Source organism: Mesoplodon bidens (assembly GCF_964165515.1).
Source record: "Mesoplodon bidens genome assembly, chromosome: 20".
Taxonomy (NCBI): Eukaryota; Metazoa; Chordata; class Mammalia; order Artiodactyla; family Ziphiidae; genus Mesoplodon; species Mesoplodon bidens.
In genome coordinates, this window is record NC_138181.1 from 31,032,799 (window position 1) to 31,057,307 (window position 24,509).

At 51.3% G+C, this 24,509-nt stretch overlaps 1 protein-coding gene across 2 annotated transcripts in view; it reads left to right on the forward strand.

The window, feature by feature from the left end:
• Positions 1-24,509, forward strand: part of ARHGEF10 (Rho guanine nucleotide exchange factor 10) — an 88,305-nt gene that overhangs the window by 20,598 nt on the left and 43,198 nt on the right. Inside the window, exons 3-14 of one of the 2 annotated variants that reach the window (XM_081221006.1) lie at positions 103-291; positions 942-1,220; positions 2,904-2,967; positions 5,400-5,476; positions 7,480-7,536; positions 9,652-9,815; positions 12,077-12,193; positions 14,817-14,931; positions 17,458-17,564; positions 21,560-21,637; positions 21,863-22,042; positions 23,986-24,102. In XM_081221006.1, the coding sequence (XP_081077132.1) occupies positions 103-291; positions 942-1,220; positions 2,904-2,967; positions 5,400-5,476; positions 7,480-7,536; positions 9,652-9,815; positions 12,077-12,193; positions 14,817-14,931; positions 17,458-17,564; positions 21,560-21,637; positions 21,863-22,042; positions 23,986-24,102 (1,544 nt within the window). The remainder of the gene's footprint in view (positions 1-102; positions 292-941; positions 1,221-2,903; positions 2,968-5,399; positions 5,477-7,479; positions 7,537-9,651; positions 9,816-12,076; positions 12,194-14,816; positions 14,932-17,457; positions 17,565-21,559; positions 21,638-21,862; positions 22,043-23,985; positions 24,103-24,509) is intronic. The other variant, XM_081221007.1, reaches the window with a different exon arrangement.

Sequence of the window (24,509 nt, forward strand, 5' to 3'; positions counted from 1 at the left end):
CTCATCGCTGGCTGACTTTGGCTGCTGTGTGTTTAGGAGCGTGGAAGCCGTTTTCCCGGTAACAAATGCTAACACTGTGGTTTACGTTACCTTAAACTTCAGAGAATGAAGCCAAGTACGACACTAACAACAACGAGGAAGAGGAGGGGGAACAGCTGGATCTCGACGGCGTAGATGAGGCTCCAGAAGCAGACAGACGGGCTCCGGGCGCCACCGAGGCCGGGGACACAGGAGCAGACAGCCCCGCCGCCAACACCACTGTCCCCGCCACCAACACCGCGGCCGGATCAGGTGCGTCTTCGGGCTACCCAGCGACCAGCCGGCCCACCTGCGGGTTGGAACGTCCTGGGGAAGGTGGGGTCTGGGAGCCCGAGATGTGTGATGTTTCTGTGATACGATGTGAGCTGAAATGACTCAAGTTTGGCTGAGATTCTCTTATTTGTTTTCTATTTTCCATGATTTTCAGTCTTGTCTACCTACCTTTCTATTTATATTTTGGAGGAAACAGGTATTGTTATTTTCTAATAAAAATGGCCTCACCAGTTTGTCACTGTGTTGCATAAAACATTTTTTCAAAATAATGCCATTTGAGATGAAATGTAGGGGTTTAATTGATATTTTAAAATTTGGGGGTGGAGTTGGTGACTTTCATTCACTCACCGATGGTCTGGTTGGGACCGTCACCACCTGTCCACGTGGTTAGTGACCCCCCCACTTCTGGCAGCTTGTCACCCATTCGCCTCATTGGAGGAGACTCCCTGGGCTCAGCCAGGCTGCGTGCCCCGCCCCCAAGGTTGTGCTGACCCCACCGATGCCCCAAAGGACAGTGCTTCCAGGCCTGGGGGTCGCCTGGGGGTCACCTGGGGGCCCCCAGCCCAGCAGGGCGTGTCGGCCGTGCCCCTGACGGCCGGGTGTCTGCCACGGTCTCCTCTCACCCTCAGGACACGAAAATGGGACGGGAGCCGACACAGACGCCCTGGCGGAACCACTGAGACCCGGGGGCCCGACGAGAGTCAACCCCTACTCCGTCATCGACATCACACCCCTCCATGAGGACCAGCCGCCGCCTCCGGACCCGGAGGCCGAGGGGGAGGGCGGGGGCCTGCACGTGCCCAGCGGGTACTCGGTGCCTGTGCCCTGCGGCTACGCCGTGCCCTCCGGCCTGCCCCTGCTGCTGCCCGCCTACTCCAGCCCTGTCCTCACCCCCGCAGGCCCCGCAGGTAGTGCTGCTGCACCTGTGCCTCACCTCACGGGGCGGGGTGGGGGGCGTTGTGGGGGAAGGCAGAAGGCACGCTCCGTCTCAGGGCAGACTGCACACCTGGGGCGTGCGTGTGCGTGCGTGTGTAGCAGGTACACTGAGGACCCGGGAGAGGGGCAGGAGTCGGGAGAATCAGGAGGTTCCTCGGGAAGCCGGGCAGGTGCAGGGAGCCTGTCCCGGCACCTGTGATACCGGCTGTCGGGGGCCGCGGTGCTGAGGGGGCCCAGCTCCGTGACCGGGGTTTTGGTTCAGTGAGTCACGGCTTTCACCTCCACTTAGCGGGAAGGAGCAGGTGTGTAGCTTCGAGGACGTGGTTTAAGCATCCGCCTCCGTCATCTGCACAGATGACCCTTGGCTGCGTTGCTTCAGCATCAGCTGCTTATGCAGGGCTTGAGTTTTTAGGTTTAAAGGGAGAGTGTGTGTCTCCCCGAAAGTCACATGTTGAAACCTAACAAACACCCAAGGTGACGGTGTCAGGAGTGATGAGGTCATGAGGATGGACCCCCATGCATAGGTTCAGGGCCCTGATAAAGGACCCCGGAGAGCCCCCAGCCCTTCCTCCAAGTGAGGACACAGAGGGATGGTCTATGAACCAGGAAGGGACCTCACCAGACACTGCACCTGCCGGCGCCTTGACCTTGCTCGTCCAGCCTCCAGGCTGTTGTCCATAAGCTGTGCAGACGGCGGTGCTTTGTGGGAGCAGCCGGGGCCCGAGTGTGCGGCTCACCGTTGTCCCGGCCGAAGCCCGTGGGCAGTTGCCACTCCCTCCTCCCCTCCCACCCTCCGCACGTCCAGGTCAGGAGGGCAGCTGAAGACACAAACCATCCCTCCTCTGGAGAAGGGTAGTCGGTTCTGGACAACAGCCTGGAGGCTGGACGTGCAAGGTCAAGGCGCCGGCAGGTGCGGTGTCTGGTGAGGTCCCTTCCTGGTTCATAGACCGTCTTCTCTCTGTGTCCTCCCTTGGAGGAAGGGCTGGGGGCTCTCTGGGGTCCTTTATCAGGGCCCTGAACCTATGAGCCCAGTAAAGGCACCTCGGCTGAGTTTTCCCTTCTCTCACCTGCTCTGCTTCCGTGTTCTGTGCTGGGACGCACCGTGAGGACTGTCCCAGGTGTGGACGTCCTGCTGGGCAGGAGTAGCCCCGAGGACACTGGTGTCACAGAAGCATGATCAGGACATATTTGTGTGAAACTTCAGTAAGAGGGTTCTTTCCTTCCCAGTTAAGACAATTGAGGGAAACAGGGAGTTTGGTTGTCAGGTACCACCAACGTCAGTACTTCTTCCTTGGGAATCTTTTGAGCTTGTCATGTAGACACATTTTCAAGTAAATCACAATTGCAAATTCCCATGAAAACTTAAGAAACAGGAGAGAATTATGGTGTTTCTCTAGCTTGGTTTCTTTGGGCACCATTTTATTTCAGGTAGTTTCATAAGACCTTTGGGTGTCACTCTTCATCATAATCCTATTTTGAATACGTTTGATCTAAAAACTGAAAATCTTAAATCTATCAGTTGATCATCTTCACAATAAGGTAAACCTCTCATTGATAAGAAAGGAAAATACGAAACCATTTTGAGGATAAAAAACAACTTCCTCAACATTTCTTTCGGGCATAAAACAATGTGAACTTTTTCTCTTTCCTGGCAGAGACACAGGAAGGAACAGAAGACAGCCAGTTGAATTCCTTGAGTTCTGAGGATCCAACCAACAGGTATCTTTACTAATTTTCCACGGATGTTCTGAGTCCCAGACCTTTTCCCGAAATGTCGTGCGCAGTGATTCCAAGGCTCTCACTGCCCAGGCCCCTCCCCCGCCCCGTGGTCTTTCTGCCCTCTCGCCCAGGGACCCCAGATCGGGTCTTCCTGAACACTAGGACTCTTTAAGACGTTAACATTATGCTTTGCAGAAAAAGAGAAAACTGCGGGTCCACAGCCACAGAGAGCTGGATGACGCGCCACTCCCGTCTCCCTGCCAGAGACGTTCAGAGTACTTAACCTTGTAAAGATTCTCAGAATCCTGAGGGGGAGAAAGGATCTTTAACTTTGTCTAACCCAGCTTTCATCTAAAATTCTTGAAACTGACTTGATTCTAAGCCTTTCTTTCATGCCACTTGCCTTCACAAATGCTGTTGCATCTGCTCGAAATTCCCAGGAAAATCCCCTCCCCTAGGCAAACTCCTACTCACCCTTCAAAACCCAGCTTAAATGTCTCGTTTCATGAAACTGTCCTCCTCTGCGCTTCCAGAGCTGTGTGCACACACCTGCATTCTAATTGATGGCTTTGTGCTCTCACTGTTATTTCTGTGTCCCTTTCTGCTACTAGATTGAATTCTTCAAAGACAAAGACCAGGTTTTACCAAGTCTTAGAGCACCTACCACCTAGCATGGGAACATGCTTGGTGCATGGTAGGTGTGTTTATTTTTTTGTTTTTAAACGGCTCTATCGAGATATAATTCCCATACCATAGTACATTTCACTTATTTAAAGTGGACCATTCTGTGGTTTTTGGTATATTGCATTATTCATTTTTAAATTGTGGCAAAAATATATACTATAAAATTTGCCATTTTAACCATTTTAAAGTTTAAAATCTGGTGGCATTAAATACATTTACATTGTTGTGCAACCATCACCACTATCTACTTTTGAAACTCTTTCATCATCTCGAACAGAAACCCTACCCACAATCCCCCCTCTTCCCAGCTCCTGTAACCTTTATTCTGCATTCCGTCTCCATGAATTTGCCTACTCTAGGTAACTCATACAATTGGAATTGTACAGTATTTGTCCTTTTGTGTCTGGTTCATTTCACTCGGTACCATGTTTTCCAGGTTCATCCGTATTGCAGTGTGTGTTGGAATTTCCTTCCTGTTTAAGGCTCAGTAATATTCCATTGTGTGTATATACCACATTTTGTTTATCTTCCCATCTACTGATGCACACTTGGTCATTTCCACCTTTTGGCTACTGTAAATAACGCTGCTGTGAACGTTTGCGTACAGGTATCTATTCAGGTCCCTGCTCTCAATTCCTTTGGGTACATACCTAGGAGTGGAATTGCTGGATCACACAGTAATCCTATGTTTAACTTTCTGAGGAACAGCCAAACTTTTTTCCATCACAGCTTGCACCATTTTACATTCCCACCAGCTGTGTGTGAGGGCTCCAATTTTTCTAAGCTTACTAAACGTATTTCCTGCTTTTTAAAATCATCGCCATCCTGGTGAGTGTGAAGTGGTACCTCGTGGTGGTTTTGATTTGTGTTTCCTTGATGACTAATGACGTTGAGCATCTTTTCTGTGCTTATTGGCCATTTGCATGTCTTCTTTGGAGAAATGTTATTCAAGTCCTTTTGCCCATTTTTGAATTAGGTTTGTTGTTGGGTTGTAGGTATTTTTTTATATAGTCTCAATATTAACCCCCTATCAGATAAGTGATTCATGAATTTTCTTCCTTTCTGTGGGTTGTCTTTTCATTCTCTTGGTAGTGTCCTTTGGGGCACAAAAGTTTTTAATTTTGTTGAAGCCCAGTTTATCTATTTTTTCATATTATTGCCTGTGTTTTTGTTGTCCTGTCCAATAAATCATTGGCAAAACCAATGTCCTGAAGCTTTTTCGTCGTTTACTTCTGAGAGTTTTATAATTGTAGCTCTTAAGCCTGGGGGGTGTGTTCTGTAGAGGTCTGGTGGGTCCAGTTGGTCGGTAGTGCTGTTTACATCCTCTGTTTCCTTATTGATCTCCTGCCTGGTTTTTCTATCCATTATTGAAAGTGCTGTACTGAAGTCTGCCCTGTTGCTGGAGCTGAGAGGCCCAAGTCTCACTTGGGTGTGTCCGTACAACCCAGCATCGTTTGGGGCACATAGTGGACCCTCTGCAAGATCTGAGAAACAGGAGGACGAGTCAGGCCTCTTGGGACAGGGACTGCATTTCTTCATGTCCTGTTGCACTGGATGCTGTGCTAGACATGTGGTGTGTGTGTGGTAGGCGTTCAAAAGCACTTATTTATACATGGTTGTGGAGGAACTCTTGAACCTGGCATATCCCGTAATGCTACCTGGGAAAGTGCCCAATTTGCATGCACAGTGACTTTTTAATCACTAGAGGGATTGTCAACATCCTGATGTTCTGGTGTGTTTTCCTTAAGTGAAGGTCCAGTCCATAAGGAGGACAGTGCCCTCGCCCGGTGGGTTGCAGATCCGGCCAATACAGCCTGGATGGAAAGTGAGTACCACGGCCGCCGGGAGTCTGGAGGGCCACCCCTGAGCCCCCCTGGGACAGTGTATATTTGTCAGCCTCAGCCAATTATTCTCTTGTCCTGCGTCCATTCACCTGAAGTACTGACCAGAGCTGACTGTGTAGATGCTTCCCCAGGGCCCCGTGAAGCTGTCACTCTGTCTCCCATCAGATCATCTCTGCTCTCTGCATCCCAGCATCTCCCTCTTCCTGCTTGATTCTTTCTAGTACAGATCTTGGTTTTTGTCATAACAGTTAGAGATTTGGGGACTGAGGCATTAACAAGACATTCTTTCTTGTGATCCCCAATGAGATGATTTCTCATGGTGCCGTTTTGAAGAGGGAGTGGTGGATGCTTAAGCCAGGCCACTGACCAGGTGGTACAGCAGACCTTCTATTCCATGTGTGGTGTAGAAAGCAGAGCTAATTTTGTTTTTTATTATTTTTTTTTAAGTGAGGCTTTTCTAATTATCCCTTTTACTATCCACTGGCTCACTAATTGCTGTGTAATTATCTTATATGATTGACTTACAAGGTAGAACCATCTTAATCTCCTAATTATTCAATTCTCCCCTGGAATGTTTCCTTCTGGTTTTAATCATGACACTGTCAGAACAAACAACTCAGCATAAGTAGATGCTTCTACTAAGGGGCTTTTACCTCTGGATCCTTACAGGGTTAAGTCGTCACCTCACTATCCTCAAGCAATTTTATTTCCCAAGTAAAACCTGACGTTCTCCCATGACTCGTTCTTATTAGTAGAACAGCTGTATTTGAAAGTAAGGTCTGTACATCAGCAGCCCCCCACACTGTCTAACGGGGGTGCAAATACCGTGGTCACAGTCGAGAAACATTGTTCCGGGACAGCAAGCCTCTCTGACGTGGGAGCTTGAGCACAGCACGAGAAGAAGCTGGGTCCTGGGAATGTGGGGAGGGGATGGTGGCCGCACGTCAGAGGAGGGCGAGGCTGTATTTATGTCATCTTGGCTTGCGTTGGTTAGTAACCAGTCACCTTCGTGGGTTCCAGGATGGAGGACCCTGTAGTTTGGTTGGCCTCCCTGTAGAGCATGGAGCTCTTACGAATACGTGCATGAACTTCAAACCCCATTGATCTCCTGGAGGACCACTGACACTCACATGGAGTATCTGCCCGGGGAGGATCCCTCCTTTTTTTTTTTTTTTTAAAGAAAACACCTTACAGTTTCCTAGGATGCTAACGTTTCACGTAATGCAGTTTGACAGGTTTTGTCCTCAAAGCTCAGCATTTTTTTTTTTTTTTTTTTTGTGGTACACGGGCCTCTCTCTGTTGTGGCCTCTCCCGTTGCGGAGCACAGGCTCCGGACGCGCAGCCTCAGCGGCCATGGCTCACGGGCCCAGCCGCTCCGTGGCATGTGGGAGCTTCCCGGACCGGGGCACGAACCCGTGTCCCCTGCATCGGCCGGCGGACTCTCAACCACTGCGCCAGCAGGGAAGCCCCAAAGTTCAGCATTTTTATACACGTGTGTGGCCACGTTTCATCTGCAGGGGTGAAAAATGAGATGAAGCCATCGGTTGACTTTAAAGCTTCCTACCTGACAGCGGCAGTGAAGCTGTCCCTTTGTTTCTGAGACTGCACGCCACCTTTGTAATTTTTGTGTATCAGAACACATCAACTGCATAAAGTTAAAAATGTTTATAAAGAGCCGCGTAGAGACGTGTAATTTAATGCAAAATCATGGAATAAATTGGCTTGGAGACCATAAAACTCCTGTTGGATACATTTCACAACCACTTTGTTTAGAGATGTCCTTCCATCCCAAGGAAATGTTCTGCCCTAAAAACAGTGCTCATGCTTTGGTAAGGCCCCATGAGTCATCCTTATCATAACATTAACTTCTTGAGTAGCTGTAGCATCACAGGAGTCTGTAGCTCCATGCAGGATGTGCAGGAAGTGCAGGATGTTCTCCCTGGGTCGGGGTCGGTTTTTAAAGTTTCCCTTCCTTTTCTTCCAGATCCGGAAGAAGCCATTTATGATGACGTGCCAAGAGAAAATTCAGACTCTGAGCCAGGTTTGATTTTTGTCTGGGGTGGAGTTTTATGAGATGCAGTTTACCGTCTTTCCCTCCGGATGTAGGCAGGCAGGCAGAAGCCTTAGGTGCACAGCTGTGTGTGTCTGTAATCACGTTTTGTAAGGTTACGGTGTCTCACCGATGCTGTGCAGTACAGTTTTGTGTGTGCACATGTTTATATCCCAGCCCTCAAGGTAGGGTAATTTTCTCAGTTACCCTAAAAAGAAGCAGGAGGAGTTACAGATGTGAAAAATATGAATGGGAAGGGAAGAAACATGGAGGCTTGAAGTACCAGCATGTCTCTAATAAATGATACACAGGAAGTCATGCAGGAAGGAATTACTAAGAATTTTCCAGAATTACAGATGTAAGTTCCCGGATTGTAGAAATACAAATTCAAAGCAGGTTGAGCATGAATCCGCCGCGAGGCATGTACAATTCCAACTGCCGAGCACAGCCCACTTGAATATCTTAACAGCAACAGGAGCGAGGGCACAGTCACCCGGGAGGAACTGCAGTCTGGGAAAAACAGCAGCTTCTCGACAGGCTGGGACACAGCAGGATGTTCCCAAAATGCTGAAGAAAACTTGGTGTCTGGCCCACATCTTCACATCCAACTAAAGTCCTGTCCTTTAACAAGAGAGAAACAGGCAACCTCAGACGCAGATTGGAGAGCTTGACCGCTTGTAGACCCTAGAGGAATAGTTCAAGGAAAGGGGTACTGAACCCCATAGAAGGCAGGAAAGAGTAGTGAGCAAGTGAACTGACCCCCTCTGATCCCCCTGAGGGTGTTAGCACAAGCTTAGGGCCCCCTTTGCCCGAAAGGCGTGATGCGGAGCACCCCAAATGAAATGTCAGGAGAGCACGTCTGGCAGCATCTCAGCAAACAAGCCAAAGCCCATCCTAACCCTGGAGGTTTGTCTCCAGAGTTCAGGTATCTTTCAACATCGGCTGGTTCTTTAGGTGTCATTTCCCACAGAACCAGGCGAAGGACACAAACCATACGCTCATCCTGATACACGCTTAGAAGGTACTTGGTACCATGCCTTCCAGTGTTCAAAACTCCTGATAGGAGGGAACTTTCCCAGCCCAATAGAGGACATGTTCTTCAAACCGACGGCAAACTTCCTAATTAAAAGCGTGGATTCACGTATTCATCCCACAAATGCTTTGGACGCTTTCAGGTCCCCAGCACTGTTAGGGCCTCAGCTAACAGAGGCCTCCTCCCGAGATTCCTACGTGACAGGAGACCCGTGCTTACCTTCGGCCCTCTTTCTACATAAACCTGCCAGGTCCTTAGAGTAAGTGTGCTCCGGGGTAGTTATTTAAGTCCCTGCTGCAAATAACGTGGAGACTAAAGGCAGGTTGCTGTAAAACCAAGTTTGAAATGCATTTTTGAGTGAATGATCCTCCCTGGTAGACCTTTCCCAGCGCAGATGGGCTGATCTGGGGTCTCAGAAACCAAACGGCAAGAAAAGGCGGGCTGGCGGTGCCCCTGCTGAAGGTGACAGCTGTTCCGTTAGACCGGCGTGTCCCCTCTGCAGGCAGTGCCTTTGGCATCGTATCTGGCGGCGTATACAGATGTGCTCTTCATTAATTCTAAGACGACTGATGTGATGAAGATACTTAAATACAGTTAACAGGTTATAGGTACTATGGGCTAGTTTTAGCACGAAAGCAAAAATTGTAATTGTTTGCGGTAAGCTTCACTTGCATTCATATTGAAATATCTCTATCATCCATCTGTCTGTGATCTGTTAATCTGTCTGTATGTCTAATCCGTTTCTATTCCATACGTTTATCTAAAGAAAAATCTTCCTTTGTCAGAAGTTCTCTATGGGCAAGACGTCATTTGGTATAACTGTGGTGGCTTCTCATAGACCAGTGGTCCTCAGGACGCGGATGGGGCTGGGGGTTTATCAGAGCTTTGCCACCCCACGCCCATCAGTCCAGCGCCTTTCCGGGGCGGGGGCGCCACACCTGAGGTTCCGTTCCTCCCAGCTTTTCTGAGGTGCCAGCTCCCAGCGATGTGGTCAGATGACGAACCTGCACAAACAGAACAATAGCCAGTGAGGGTCTATGTTTTAAATTTCCTTTTGGCATTTATGCATTCAGATGAAATGATTTATGATGATGTTGAGAATGGAGACGAAGGTGGCAACAGCTCCCTGGAGTACGGGTGGAGCTCGAGCGAATTCGAGAGCTACGGGGAGCAGAGTGACTCAGAGAGCAGAAACGGGGTCCCCCGGTCCTTCCTGCGCAGCGACCACAAAAAGCAGGTACGAGTCCGGTCTGTGCGCCTGAGAGAGAAAACGTTCTCACGTGGACGTGCGGACGGGACTCTAAGATGTCATTTTCATTCACATACTATTTTAAACGGTCGTTTTTTAAGCCGTTGATATGTACTTTGAGAAAAGCACGAGGTGTTGGCAAAAGAGAAGGCACCCCTTATTTCACATCATAGAATCTCGGCAGGATGGGAAAATTAAATTTATATAAACTAAATCCCTCCAGAGGCCCTAAGCGAGTTCGCCATCTTGAATTACTTACGTAAATAAGCATTCCCTGGATATTTGTGTTGCGTACACATAAGGCTGTCTGTGCCCAGCCCGCTGCATGGATGGAGCCTGGCCGGGTGGGACACAGCACAGCCCTGCTGTCCTTTACGGGATGTTTTGAACCTCAGTGTTCTCGACACAAACAGGAAGATATAAAAATAGAACATGTTACAAAAGGATGTCACAGGACGAAAGCGCCCGAGCCGCCCAGGAGCAGCCTTAAAGGGAGGGAGGGTGTGTGTGTGTGAAGCTCCCGAGATGAGGGTCCAGGGAGAAGCTCCAGGTTGCAGGAGTGGATTCCAGGGCTGGAGGTTGGAGGGTGGGGACCTGAGAGAGGCTCTGCTGAGGGAAATCACCCCACTGAGGTGTCCGGTGTCCAGGGGTGACTGGCCACCCCAAATACTCGTCGTTGGGTGTTTTGGCTATTGGTAAAAGGGTGATTCACACTGCCGTCCACGGTCACGTCAGCGCGCTCCATGTCCTTTCTGCGTGAGGTCTAGATGCAGGCTGCATGCTGGTGGATGCTGTGGCTAGTGCCTCGTCATCACAGCAGAATCGATAAGTCACGGCACGATCGATCAGTTACGCCTCCCCCTGCCTGCAGCTGCGTAACCAGGCCGCTGGGCCCCTGGACATGGCCTCCCCATCGGTGCGGCTTACAGATTACTACGGGCGCGTAGTGTTCGCATAGTCTGGAATCTCGTCCTGAAACTCAAGAAGACTCTACCAGTTGGTGGTGGTCAACTCAGCTACTCAATATTATTAACAAGCTTTCCCCAGAACTTAGCTGTCTCTGTCACCAGAGTTATTACAGCCGAGACTTAAGCAGCGAATGAAGCTACAGCTGTACTTTTAAACGGAGCCGGTAACTAAGGTGACACTTGGCTTGTTACAGCCGAGTCCAACATTCCAGGTTTAAATGGAGATTTTAAATACGGCACTGGGGCCTGATTTCAGCAGGATGGGGCAGCTAGTGGGGCCTTGGAGAGCGGTTAAAACGCTCGTAAATTTCATCTTCAGCGGGCCTGGTGGATGACGTGCAAACTGGGCTGGTCAGGCGATGGCCCCTGAGCCGTGGGCATGATTACTGAGTGGAGACTCTGCCCTCTTGGCCGTCCAGCTGGACCCGTGTTCCCAGATGCACCACTAGCAATGCCGACAGAGGAGGCCGGGTGGCCCAGCAGCAGAGACGGTGGAGGGCCAGCCCCGGGCGGCTGTGAGTGCAGAGTCCTCACCAGGTCCAGCACACGTCCGTCCTGTGGGGCAGCGTCCTGAGGGCAGCTCTAAGGAGTACCAAGTTTCCTAGTTTAAAAAGTCGTATTTCAGAAGCTGCCAAAATGACACTGTAAGTCGTTTAAGACTCACCTCATAGTCTCAGATTTTATTAAAAAATTGCTGAGGTGTCCTTGTCTGGGTTGACATGGGAAACACTCATTAAGGATCAGGGGCCGCGGTTTGCATATTGGAGACGTTTGTGATCATGTGAGGAGTGAATTACAAGATTTCACCCCATCCCCGTGGGCTGCAGAGAAAGTTATGTCAGTTTGGAGACTGAAACATCTACGTGGTCATCCCCAAATCATTTCCCCCATCAATGCAATCTTGAATTCAAGCTTCTTTTGCTTTGGTGCTGACACAATGGAATAATTTTATATATATTTCTACAGTTTTGATCATTTTAGTTTCACCAAAACGTAAAGGCGTGATGGTGCCCACATTTTTCTGTGCATTTATTTGCCCTTGTTTAGCATAGAAGAGTCTCCAGTCTGCCTCACCTGGAGTCTGTCTTCTGATGATGTGTTTTCCTCACTCATGTGTTTATTTCTCGAGAGCCGGTGGGCTAGGAGGGGGGGCCCAGGGCAGTAGGACCTTGGTGCGTGAACATCACCCACCAGACGCTGCTCAAGTCCTTTCAATGTAAGATTGTCTCAAAGCACCGGGAAGAGCGTGTTGTGAAAAGCTTGTATCTCTTTGTACTGTAGCTTTCCCATGACCTAACCCGCTTAAAGGAGCACTATGAGAAAAAGATGAGACATTTGGTGGCAAACGCGGTGGGCGCGGTAGAGATTCAGCAGCTAAAGCACAAACATGAACTGAAGGTAGTGTGGTTCACGCTGAAAACGCTTCTGCAAAAACAGACTGTCCTTTAACGAGAAAACTCAGCCCCAGAGCTTCCCAGTTCTGCCGGGGTGGTGGTTCTCACGGTGCGGTCCAGGGAACCCCAGGGCCACCCGGGCAGTGGCGAGTTCCTGTCAATTCCGGGGTATCCTTCGCCTCTGTCCCCCCCCGTCCCCCCACGTGTGGACGGAGGCCCCAGGGCGTGACCCACGCCTGCTGGGACGTGGGATCCACCGTCTCCACGCCAGACACGAGGCAGCTACCCCCACGTGCAAAACAATGCACTTTTTTTGTTGTTTTGGAAAATGTAGTAATTTTTCATCAAACGTTACCTGAGACAAAATGTCATAGGTTTAATATTTTTTTAATGAATATTAATAAAAATATTCAACATTTTTCTCAATTTTAACTCCTTATGTAGTATAACATAGATGGAGCAGGTAAACCAGAGCCGTTTGGGCTGCTCGATGACTTTTCTGAGTGTGAAGGGCTCCTGAGACCACAAAGTCGAGAACTGCTGGGTGTGAATGTCGTGGTGTCCACTGTTTGAGATGTTTTAAAAGGGCACTGTCAAGTAACCTTTCCTTCAGTGGGATCTTCGTCCTTCTGACGTTTGTGATTTGTTCACACGTGTTGAAAGGCACTTACCTGAGGCAGGTGTTCACTCAGAAACGTCTCTGGAACGTCACGGCGCTGTTCCACGCTTTTTGGTGCAGGAGTGAAGCCCCCGGAATCATGGCATCTCCTCCGGCACAGCGTCGGGCTGGTTCCGTGCAGGAAACAGGCGGAGCCCCTGGGATAATCTGGAGGCCGGGGGGGCGGGGGTTTCCAGGGAGCACAGGGCCAGGTGATCCAGGGAGGGGAACGAGGCAGGCCAGCTCAGCAAAGAGAGGGGAATGTGCACGATCAGATGGCGGTAGAGCGGCAAGGAAGCAGGTAGGGTGACTCGTCTGGGGCCGGTTACGTGCTGCCGTCCTCCGCAGGAGAAGCAGGGCCTGGCGTGTTGCTGCAGCCTTGCGACCCTGGGTGGCCGTTCCCTCTGCCCGGAACCCAGCACCTGTGTGGCTTCACCTGGAGCCGGGGCTCGGGCCCCTGCAGGCTCCCTGGCCATCCGTCTGTCCCTAGTTCTCTGACTCCTTGGAGGGAGCATGGACAGCACGTGCAGCCCGGGTCTGGGCGGCGGGATGTGGACAACGGGGGGGTAGGGAGCTAAGGAGGGGCGCCCGGCAGCCGGGCGGGCAGGGGCGCACAGGCGGCGCAAGGCACCAGCGGTGGCTGCGGAGAAGCGGGGACGGCGGGCTGCTATCCAGGGTTGTCAGCGGACAAAGCTGCGTTTGGATGAAGGGATACAGGAGTCGGAGCAGGCAGAGTGGCTTTGCCACGTTTAACCTGGCGGGTAGAGCGGTGGTGAGTGGCTGGGCGTCCGAGTCGGGGTCAGCCAGGCAGTGTGACGTGGATCTGGTGTCTGTCGAGGTGGGTGGTGGGCCAGGGGCACATCCTCAGGGACGCAGCCTAAGGCACGGGGACAGCTCCCGAGTCCAGGGTGCCCACTCAGCCCCCGAGAGCCCTTCAGCCGGCGCTGCTCTGCACAAACGTGCAACTGGGCAGTGGCCCTCCGTAGAAAGGGCCGCCGGAGGGAGGCCGGGCGAAGCCCTGGAGGGGAGCGGGCGGGTGTTGAAGCCTCTCCCCCAGGGGAGGATCGCAGGAGGGCGGGGAGGCCGGCACCTAGACAGACCCGAAGGGTGTTGGCTTGTGTCATAAGAGGCCATCTGGATTTTCTCTAAAGGATCAGTCGCTCGGTACCCAGTGGCCAATATCTCAGACGTTAGAGTCTAAGGATAAGAAATGTGGGTGAAATGCCAAAGCACGTCATTGGAAGCTTTGGGCACTAACGGCCAGTCTAAGCGTTATGCCAGGACCCTGGCTTGAGGGAACCAGAATGGACCACCGGCGGGGGCCGGTGGTCTTTCCAACCCTTCAGTCTCCGTGGAGGAGGGGGTCTGCCAACCCCTCCCGCGGGCCGTCCCTCTGTCTGTATCCCGGCAGGTCTCTCCATCTGGCCATTCCTGCGACCATCAGTACGAAGGGCCCGTGAGCCGCTGGACCAGCTTCCACGGGGAGTCCGGGGGAGGCTGGGGAGTGCCCAGCGGCTGAGCCAGCCGGTGGGTCTCCAGCCAGGGGCTCCACTGTTTCCTGCCGTCTGTCCGTTGGCCTGGGCAAAACTGTTCACACCTGTGGCCTCAGCTCTCTGCACTCGGCTTCTGCAAAGCTCTTTGCAAGTGTTTGTAATAAAAACGAAGACTGACTTTTAAACACAGCAGGAGACTTTTTTTAAAACTATGTTAAGGAAGGGCTCTGTTTGTAAATTTGTTTTTCCTTCTTCTTTTTTTAACCAGCAAAATCAAAACCAAACAGCCCCAAACCCCCCCCACCCCCCCACACACACTTTCACAACAGCCAAGAAAGCTCTCCCAGATCAAAAAGCCAATTTCAGATGATGTTTCAAGAGCAAACTACTTGACAGTATTCTTTTAAAATGGAGTAAAAGCAACAAGGAGGTTTTACCGAGTCATCCCACCCTCACCCAGCCTGCCTTCCCCGCAGATGCAGAAGCTCGTGAAGGCCGCCAAGGAGGGCACCAAGGATGGCCTGGAGAAGACGAAGGCTGTGGTGAAGCGGGGCCGCTCCTTCATCAGGACCAAGTCCTTCGTCTCTGCAGGTCTGCGGGGTGCGACCTCGGGAGGCTGCCTGGGCTCAGGGCCGGCGCGGGCAGCGGGGGCTCCGGGGGCGGCAGGAAGTTGAGTGAATTCTCGCAGGGGGTGGATTTCGCACCCCCCCTTAACAGGCTCCTCCCAGCGGTCGGGTGATCGGGGGTCCCCCCGGGGGCTTGCTCTCCCCCCACAGAGCCCCTGGATTCTCAGCAGGGTCGTTGATAATAGAACACAGTCACGGGGGTGCGTTCACGGTGCCTGGGGCTCCTGGGCACGTTTCCTGACCTTTCACGGCTGAGGCTGAGTACGGTGGGCTCTAAGTGGGGACTCAGGATCCTCTGTGCCGGTGAGAGGATTCCAGAATTCTCAGGTTTTGTGAAACATTTCACTCGGGCAGGAGCCCATGGCGCTTGTGTGTCAGAAAGATAGAGCCTGTCTGGGTGTGTTCACGTCGGCAGCAAGCTCCGGGCGAGGGTTCTCCAGCGTCTGAGCACGTCTGTGCGCTGGTGTGGTAGGAGGTACCCGGCTGTGCGGGCAGCTGAGGGTTTACGTGTGGAATGACCGTCCTGACTCTGACTTGGTCCTTCAGAAGCATGTTTCTTTGTTGCCGCTACGAACTTCTGATGTGCAAAGTCGGTGCTGGCTCAGTGCAGGGTTGCTGATAACCGTGCAGGGAGAGGACTTTAAGGTCATGTGTTTCCCCTACGAATGGCCCAGGAAGACTGTAACTGGCCGTAAAGCCACCTGTGCCTTTAAAGAAGGTGTGATCCTCACGGAGCCGCCAGCCTCTTCACATAGGATGGAGAGTGTGTCAGGGGCTGAGACGGGGATGTGGATTCAGATAGAGTGTGCTCCCCGGTGAGGAGCTGGCAGCGGGGCAGGTGCCCCAGAGGGGGCCCTTCGTGGGAGGGCACACAGGCAGAGCCCCACAGGTGCAGAGGTTGGGGTTAGGGGCCCCGGAGTCTGGGGGGCTGCTCAGAAATGCCGACTCGGGCCCACCCGGGACCCCTGAACCAGGATCGCAAGGGAACGGGGTCCAGGTGCACGGGGCAGGCCGGAAGCCAGCTCCAGGGGGACAGTGAGCAGAGTATCACAGGATCGTCCGTGGTTTGGGGGGAGGGGGACCCATTACACACACCCCTGAGCCCTGCGGCCTTAGCTTCCTGAGCTGTCGGGTGGGAAGCCTGGGCTAATAAAGTCGCGGCTCTTAGCCCTGGAGTTCACAGGGAGGAACCGGGAGCTCTTACAAATAGCGGTGCCAGGCCTCCACCCCCAGACCGTCAGTGGGCCTCTGTGGGAGACGTCCTCACGCTGGGATGTTGTGGGTTTTTTAAAGACTATTTTGTTTTTAGAGCGGTTTTAGGTTCACGGCAAAACTGAGTGAAAAGTACAGAGATTTCCCCCAAACCCCTAGCCCCGCTCATGCACAGCCTCCCCTCCCCACTGTCACCGTCCCCACCAAGTGGCCCACGTGTTACAGTTGTGAACCTACACGTGTCTTTTCATGGCTTGATAGCTCCTTTCTTTTTAGCTGAATAATATCCATTGTCTGGATGGACCACAGTTTATTTTATCCACTCACCTACTGAAGGACATCTTAGTTGCTTTCAAAGTTTTGGCGATTGTGAATACAGCTGCTGTAAACGTCCGTGTGCAGGTTCTTGTGTGGTTATAAGTTTTTGGCTCCTTTGGGTGAACACCAAGGAGCGTGACTGCTGGGTCATGTGATAAGAGTATGATTAGTTTTATAAGAAAGCACTAAACTGTCTCCCAAAGTGGCTGCACCATCCTGCATCCCCACCAGCGATGAATGAGAGTTCCTGTTGCTCCACATCCGCACCAGCACTTACTGTTGTCAGTGCTCTGGATTTTGGCCGTTCCAATAGGTGTATAGACACTGTAGGCTTTTTAAAGCTCCTCTGACAGTTCTTCTGTGCAGCTAGGGTTTTGTATCTTTAAATTAGATCATCTCTAGGTTCCTATTACCTAAAAATTCCTGTGCTTTTCTGGTTTCTAGCTGTTTTGTGAATTCTTTAGATTACTTAGCTACATCTAAGTTTTTAGAAATGAATTTAATTTTGGTCTAGAATTTTTGATCTTGGGGAAGTTGTGCTTCTTCAGATTTCTAGTGAGAAAGGGAGAAAGTCAGGAAGTTACCTTCGTTTTCCCTGACTATGGAGTGTTGGTTCTTAGTCATTCATAGCTGCTTTTCTTTGTTTCTGACTTTGATATGTTATAGATTAAGAAATTGAAATATGTATTTCTACCCTGCCATCTAGGTGTTCAAATGACACCTCGGCTTTTTGAAGTTAGACTTCAAGTATTGAAAATCTCAAATATCGACAAACACCACATTCCTCTTGTGGGAAGGATATTTTCTTGGGTTTGTTAAAACTACTTTACTCATTGCTGGGCGGAAAGGAGACGTGGAACTGAGGTGTCTGCCCAAGGTGTTGCTTTGACAGCAGCTTTACTGCGCTGTGATGTTATATCCTGTTTCAGTGTGAAACTAGCACATTCTGTCTTCCTTTAAGACCACAGATCCTGTCTTGAAGAGGAGCAGAACTTGTTCATTGACGTGGACTGCAAGCACCCAGAAGCCATCCTCACCCCGATGCCCGAAGGCTTGTCTCAGCAGCAGGTAGGATGCGCAGGGCGAATACCCCCATGCTTATACCAGGACGGGTGTGCTGGCTGGGAGTTACCTGCTGGCACACACTCGCAGCCATTCCATCCACCTGGGCTCATCCACTGGCCTCTCCTGGTCCAGCAAGGAAGGGGTTAACCCAGCAGCGGGCCTAAATATTTTGAGTATCAGCCCCAGTGTAATTGTGAAAATGCGTGGAATGTCTGCATTCTTTGTGAGGGTCATGTATACTCATTCACACTGATGGGACAGTGTCCCCTCTACAAAGGGACTAGATGTGACTGTGTAAAGTGCGTGTGTGTGTACATAGTGCCTGAGTCTGAGATTAAAAGATAGATTTCCAGCAACTCACGAAGTTAGCCGAATATCAATAAATTTCTTCATCTATGAAAGTACTGTAGGTAGCAGAGGGAAGATATTCCGTGGTTTCCATTTGATTATCTTTGGGTAAAAGGAAAGGAAAACTTCAGAAACAAGGGCGTCAGAGACAAGGGTGTACCGCAGAGTTGGGGGGATTGGGGGCAGGGGTTGATGGTTTTGGGTGGGGTGTGATTTGAGTTTTTCCCGCATGGGCAGCCTGATGCCGGTCATGGAGACTGAGAGAGATGGCAGATGTTGTAAACAGATGATGTAGGTAGATAGACGTAGGTGGGTGATAGGTATACAAGGTGGTTGATAGATGCATGCATCACACACATGACACGCGTGCACAGATGTGGCGTGCAGACAGAACCACATAAAAATCCTCTGTGGTAAGTTCAGAGTCTAGTAAGAAAGATGACAAGCTGCGTTGAAAAGGCTGCCAAGGGGCTCTTAGCCATAGGTCAAGCTGGAGTAGGAAGCTGGCACTTGGTTGGGTTGCAGGGGGCAGCAGAGCAGGTTGAAGGTGCTGGTGAAGTGTCTGGTGTGTGGGTGCTGGGCTGTGAGAGGCCAGGCTCGTGTGCTCGGGAGGGGACATGTCAGGCAGGTGTACAGGTCACCCCCCTCATCCTTGCGTGCGCCCCTGTGGAGCACAGTCACAGGAGGACACCCAGGCCCAGAGGGGCCTCGTGGTCAGGCGGCATTGGGCGGCGGGCGTGTCCGGGTCCTGTGCCCCCTGCATCCCGTGTCCTCAGCTCCCTCGTGCTTCTGGGGTTGACATGTGGCCGCGTTGCTGGCAGGGACGGGCCGACGGTTTTTGCAGGAGCAGAGAGGCTGCTCTTCACTGCCCCCTGCTGGCTGCCCAAGTTCCTGGCTCGCCCACCTAGTTTTAGCCTCGCAAGTCTGAAAAAGGGCATCGATTGCTCAGAAATACTCTCGATGTTCCTGGAAAGCCTCCCCTGGGGCTCCAGGACTTGGGTCCTCTTCCCGGACAGTGTGGGGGTCACGTGGTCGGGAGGCACGTGGAGCCTCCCCGTGGGGGGCCCGCGGGTGAGGGACTGTGGCCGCCGTGCAGATGCATGTGGCCGCGGGGCATCCCCGGCCAGGCCGAGACTTGGAGACGGCAGGGGCATGCGGGTCGGCCAGGGGACGGGGGACAAGGGAGTTTTGAGCCCGCAGGGTCTCTCAACAGACACACACACCTGCCAGTCAGTTTTGTCCCCCAGAGGGCCGGGTGGTGACAGCGAGGACGGGTCCCTGGTGCAGAAAGGGCACCTCTGTAGGCGCCACCGCTCCAGCCCAGTTCCCACCCCGGGCCCTGCACTGGGGCAGGGGAGACTCCGGCCAGGCTGCTCACTTGTTCCGCGAGCGCCGTCCTCCTTCCCTTGAAACGGGGACATGGCGTCGGCGGTGTCTTCCTCGTGGCCCGACAAGACAGTGACGCGACGCGTGTGGTGGCCCTCGGCTGAACGCGCCACGCCAGGCTCACGACGGCCGGAGAGGGTTTGTGTTTTGGTTTCTGCGCCGCTCCCCGCAGGCTTCCTCCTTACCCCCTGATTCACAGAGGTTGCTTTCCCCACTGGTTACTGCTTGTTCTCCGGGGAGTTTTCCATTAAAACATTAAACCCGGATGTCAGTGCTCTTTGAATTTTTTCTTCCAAAGTTGATATAAGGTAACATAACTGTCAGGAAAAATGCTGCATATGAAGCGTTCTTTACATGCCCTGTTTGGTGGGAGGAAAACCTTTATTTCCTGGGTTGTCATTTACTTGAAAGGTGGCACTGAAGCTGAAGGATGAGGCCAGCATCCTCTGCCGTCTGGCCTCTGATCCAGGGTCCAGGCACAGGGAGGGGCTGCTGTCCTCCTCCTCTCTCCCCCTCCCCCCTCTCCCCCTCCCCTTTACCCCCTCCTCCTCTCCCCCCCCCGTCTCCCTCCCCTCCCCTCGCATTTACCCCTCCCCCTCCCCCTCTCCTCCTCCTCCCCTCTCCCCCTCCCCCTCTCCCCCTCCCCCTCTCCTCCCCCCCTCTGCCCCTCCCCCCTTACCCCCCTTCTCCTCCTCCTCTTCCCCCTCCCCCTCCCTGCCCTCCCCTCCCCTTTGCCCCCCCCACCTCCTTCTCCTCCTCCATTGCTCTAATTACCTCCTGGTGCAGGCACGTCTCCTGCGGGTCCCCATGGCCTCCTAGGAAAGCTGATCCAGGGCTGAGGTCTCCCTGCAGCCTTGGGGTCAGGGTCCCGGGAAGCCTGAGGCCTGGGGGCCCGTGTTGGCTGTGCTGTCCACGCACTGAGTTTAACTGAGGGGCCGACCCGACCTGCGGGAGCCCTGGGATCTGGGGGAGATTTGGGGTTTTATTTTGTATTTTTCAGTAATACCAATTCCAGGTCCTTTGACCTGATACATTAGTGTCATCTCAGGACCTAAAAAAACATATTTAATTCCTAGGTTAGACGCCCCCCAAATCCTCAAATATCCTGATCCCAGAGTTGAGACAGTGTGTGGGAATCTGAATTTTGTGAGAAGGCTGGTCCAAATTTGACCATCCGCAGTTTGGGGGTGTCTGGGTCGTGGGGTGCCACCCTCGTTTCAGAGGGAGGGGTCATCGCTGCGGCCGCATGTGCTTGTGCTTTAATTCCGGACTCATCTACCTTTTACACACATCACTTTCTTCCTTAAGTGTCCTTGAAGGTTGCTTTTTGCCTTCATTTTGTGAAGGAGCAGCCCTTTTGTAAGGAGTGGAGTCGCTCCCTTGTGGATGTCGGTGACTTGACAAGAGGCGCGCCCTCGGAGGATGTGCCTTCTGCCGCCAGGTGGCGTCGCGGTTCCTGGGATGGGGCTGCCGGGGGTGGGGTTAGGAGCAGCCTTGTCATTTCTATGCTCCACTTGACATTTATTTGCAAACGGTGTGTAAACTGGACAAAAGTGCCCAGTGACGTCATTGGCCTTAAACAGGCATCTTACAGCCAGAAACTTGCGCTTGCGTGTCCTCTGTTCATGAAAACAAATCCCAAAGTGATGTCACTGTTTGAAATGCAGGCATCTCAGGTCTGGAGGAGTTTTTGCACTTGGAATTGACATTGGTAATTTACTCTCTGCGTTCTTAGACTTGTAGGCTTCGAATGGCCTCAAAACAAAACAAAACTATACCTCCACCTTCCAAAAGTTTTGTTTTGTTTTGTTTTTAATAACTTTGGAATAATGATTTTAGATGTGTCGGTAATAGCATTCTTTGAGTCAAGACTGGAAGGTTTTCTTTCTATGCTTAATGTATACATGAAATACCATGTAATTCCATGCTCAGCACATAAAATACAATCCGTTAATTCAGTTCATTATTGTTGGATGAGTGAATGAAATTGTTGTTAATGCCATAATTTAATTGTGTTACTGTAGTTGTGGTTTATAATTTGAGGTTTACAAATAACAGAATTGTAGTGATGGGGAACCAATGTTTTGTGCCCATAATGGTAGGTAGTTAATGCACTAATATATTTTAAGGCCTTGGGAGTTTTCATTTATGTACTGTCTTGAAAACAAAAAACTTTTTTGTCCACAAGCCTCAACAGAAGTCAAATGTATCTGTTGTGTTTTCTGAGGCAGGTTTTGACTGTTGTCTTTTCAAATTCTCAACAGGTCGTAAGAAGATATATTCTGGGTTCGGTTGTCGACAGTGAAAAGAGCTACGTGGATGCTCTTACGAGGATTTTGGAGGTATCTAAATGCCACGTTGTATAATGGTATGTTTTGTGAACCTATGAATTATAAAATACTCAAATTGGCAAAATTCTTAAAAGAATCTGAGAATTGTGTCTGTGTATTGACATCAAAAGTCGCGTGGCTTGTTGGACACAAACGTAGTTGCACAGGTGAGTTTCTCCGTGTTCTTTCATGAACCCTGGGAAAAGCCTGGGCCATCCTTGTGCGTTTCTGCCTCAGCAATACGAGAAGCCGCTGTCTGAGATGGAGCCCAAGATCCTGAGCGAGAGGAAGCTGAAGACGGTCTTCTACCGGGTCAAGGAGGTCCTGCAGTGCCACTGCATGTTCCAGATCGCGCTGGCCAGCCGCGTGGCCGAGTGGGACTCTGTGGAGATGATCGGAGACGTCTTCGTGGCCTCGGTAACCGAGCCGGCGTGCCCAGAGGGTCTGCGGGGCTCCCCTGGGCTCAGGGCCCCTCCCTTCTCCCACGGATGCCTCAGGGTGGGTGTCCTGCCGGCCCGAGCCCAGCTGCACCCCACAACACCCCGGCCAACACTGCGGAGCTCTCCGTGGGGGCCGGTCTGAGGTCGGGAAGCTGAGCACGCGTGTGCGCCCAGGGGAAGGATGTAGAGAGAAACGTCCAGAGGCTCCGGTGGAGCTGCCCCTGGAACACTTCGGGCTATACACCGTCAAGCTTGGGAGGCATCACAGGCAATTTGATGATGGTTTCGTCGCCGAGTCAGGGCCCTGCTTGTGAACGGTTTTGTGGGGTTGTCGGCTTTAAGCCCTCACAGGGTCTCACCCCTCCTGGGAACCGCCTTGTGGGAAGATACCCACCTGTTTCCCTCAGCCCTGTGCTCCCTGACCTGGTGTCCCGTTGTGCGGACGTAGCCTCCAGGCCCCGCGGTGACACAGGACGCGAGGGGACATGAGCTGGTCCCGCAGCTGCGCTGACCTTTCCCAGCAGGAGCCGCCGCAGTCCTGAGCTCCAGCGCTGGGTGGCTCCGAGCCATTTATCTTCGGCCCATTTGTGAATCGTCCACACTGTGGACTGACTGGCTAGTTGCCTATCTAGAGGTAGCAGAGGGATTCTGAAGTTGATTGAGGACAGCGCTGTCAAGGGACAAGAGCTTGAAAGATTTTTAAGTGTCTGTATACTTAGAGGAATGCTGTAATGTGATACGTGAAACCTTTTTTCTATATATTCTGTGTGTGTGCTTAATGAGTTACATAAAGTATGCTTTGAACATAACGTGGAAAGAGAGTTCTTACTAAAATTAATTTGCATAATCCCCTTCAGTGATCTTTATGAAAAACGAAAAAGAGATACTGGACATTTACTTTTTTATTGCATTTCTGCCTATTTTATATATTAGTTTCAACTCTTAGTCTATCCTTCTTAAAATGTTTACCTTGGGAACATTTTTTTAATGTAGAAGAAAATCTTTTTTAAAAATATATAATTTAGGGCTTCCCTGGTGGCGCAGTGGTTGAGAGTCCGCCTGCTGATGCAGGGGACGCGGGTTCGTGCCCCGGTCCGGGAAGATCCCACATGCTGCGGAGCGGCTGGGCCTGTGAGCCATGGCTGCTGAGCCTGCGCGTCCGGAGCCTGTGCTCCGCAATGGGAGAGGCCACAACAGTAAGAGGCCCACGTACTGCAAAAAAAAACACACAAAAAAACCCCATATGTATATATATATACATATATATAATTTAGATGAAAGCATTTTTTCTCTAAGTGGCCCCACATCTACTTACGGGAATCGCTGTCCATCCTCAAGAATATGTGGGATCTTAGAAGAATAAAAGGGAGTGAGGCCAATGTCTCTGCCTCTGGAAACCTTTGCGCTTCTGGGAAAATTGGGCAGTGGACCTATGTGGCATTGCCCCTCAGCCTGGGGAAACAGGTGCGGTCAGCTGTCCTCCCCTGAGCATCTCCAGGGGATGGTCAGGCCAGGATGCTGGGACCCCCACATGCTGAGGTGCAGGACATTCTGTCCTGGAGGTGAAATCCGCAGAGTGCTAGTCAGCAGGAATTTAAAGGAGGATGTCTGTAAACACCATCTTTATACGACTGTAGTCAGGAACATTTCTTAACTGAAACCCAAACTGCCACAGTTTTGAGCAGGGCAGCCTTAAAGAGCGTTGGGAAATAAGATCAGCCAACCGTTGAAAAATTCCTAGCAAGTCTGCTTAAAGAAAACAGTGATCACACACAGTCATAGTGAAGTTTATCCCATGAAAACATCACAGTGACCGAGAGGTTATCGTTGGCACGGTTTCCACCCTTTTATTGTAAGCATGGGGAGGAAGCAGTTGGACTCTGCATTATTTACATTTCTCAATTTCCTCTTGTATTTCAGTTTTCTAAGTCCATGGTGCTGGATGCTTACAGTGAATATGTGAATAATTTTAGCACAGCTGTGGCCATCCTTAAGAAAACGTGTGCTACAAAACCTGCTTTCCTTGAATTTTTAAAGGTAGGCACTTAAAACATTTTTTGTGTGTTTTATCACCCTCTGATAACAGGTTTGATGTCAAAATACTTTGTAGTGAAATTTCACCAAACCTTCCCTCTAAATGTATAATGTTATTTATTGTAAAGATTTTAGCACCAGCAGGACCCTAGGTGTTGGATCAATGCTGGAAAGGATGATGAGGTTTTTAGTGACAACATAGCTCTTTGAAAATAACCTTCATTTGCACATCCTTAGACATATGTGGATAGGTGGGAGGGGTCAGAAAGTGGAGCTCAGACCCCAAACCAGGTGGCCAGCTGTTGCTCAGCACAGGGTTAGAAGGGGCCTTTGGAGTCGGTCAGGGGCTCCTTGGCTTCTTTGGGTCAGGCAGTGAGCAGACCCCCTAAAGATGAGCCCCCGCAGTGGGT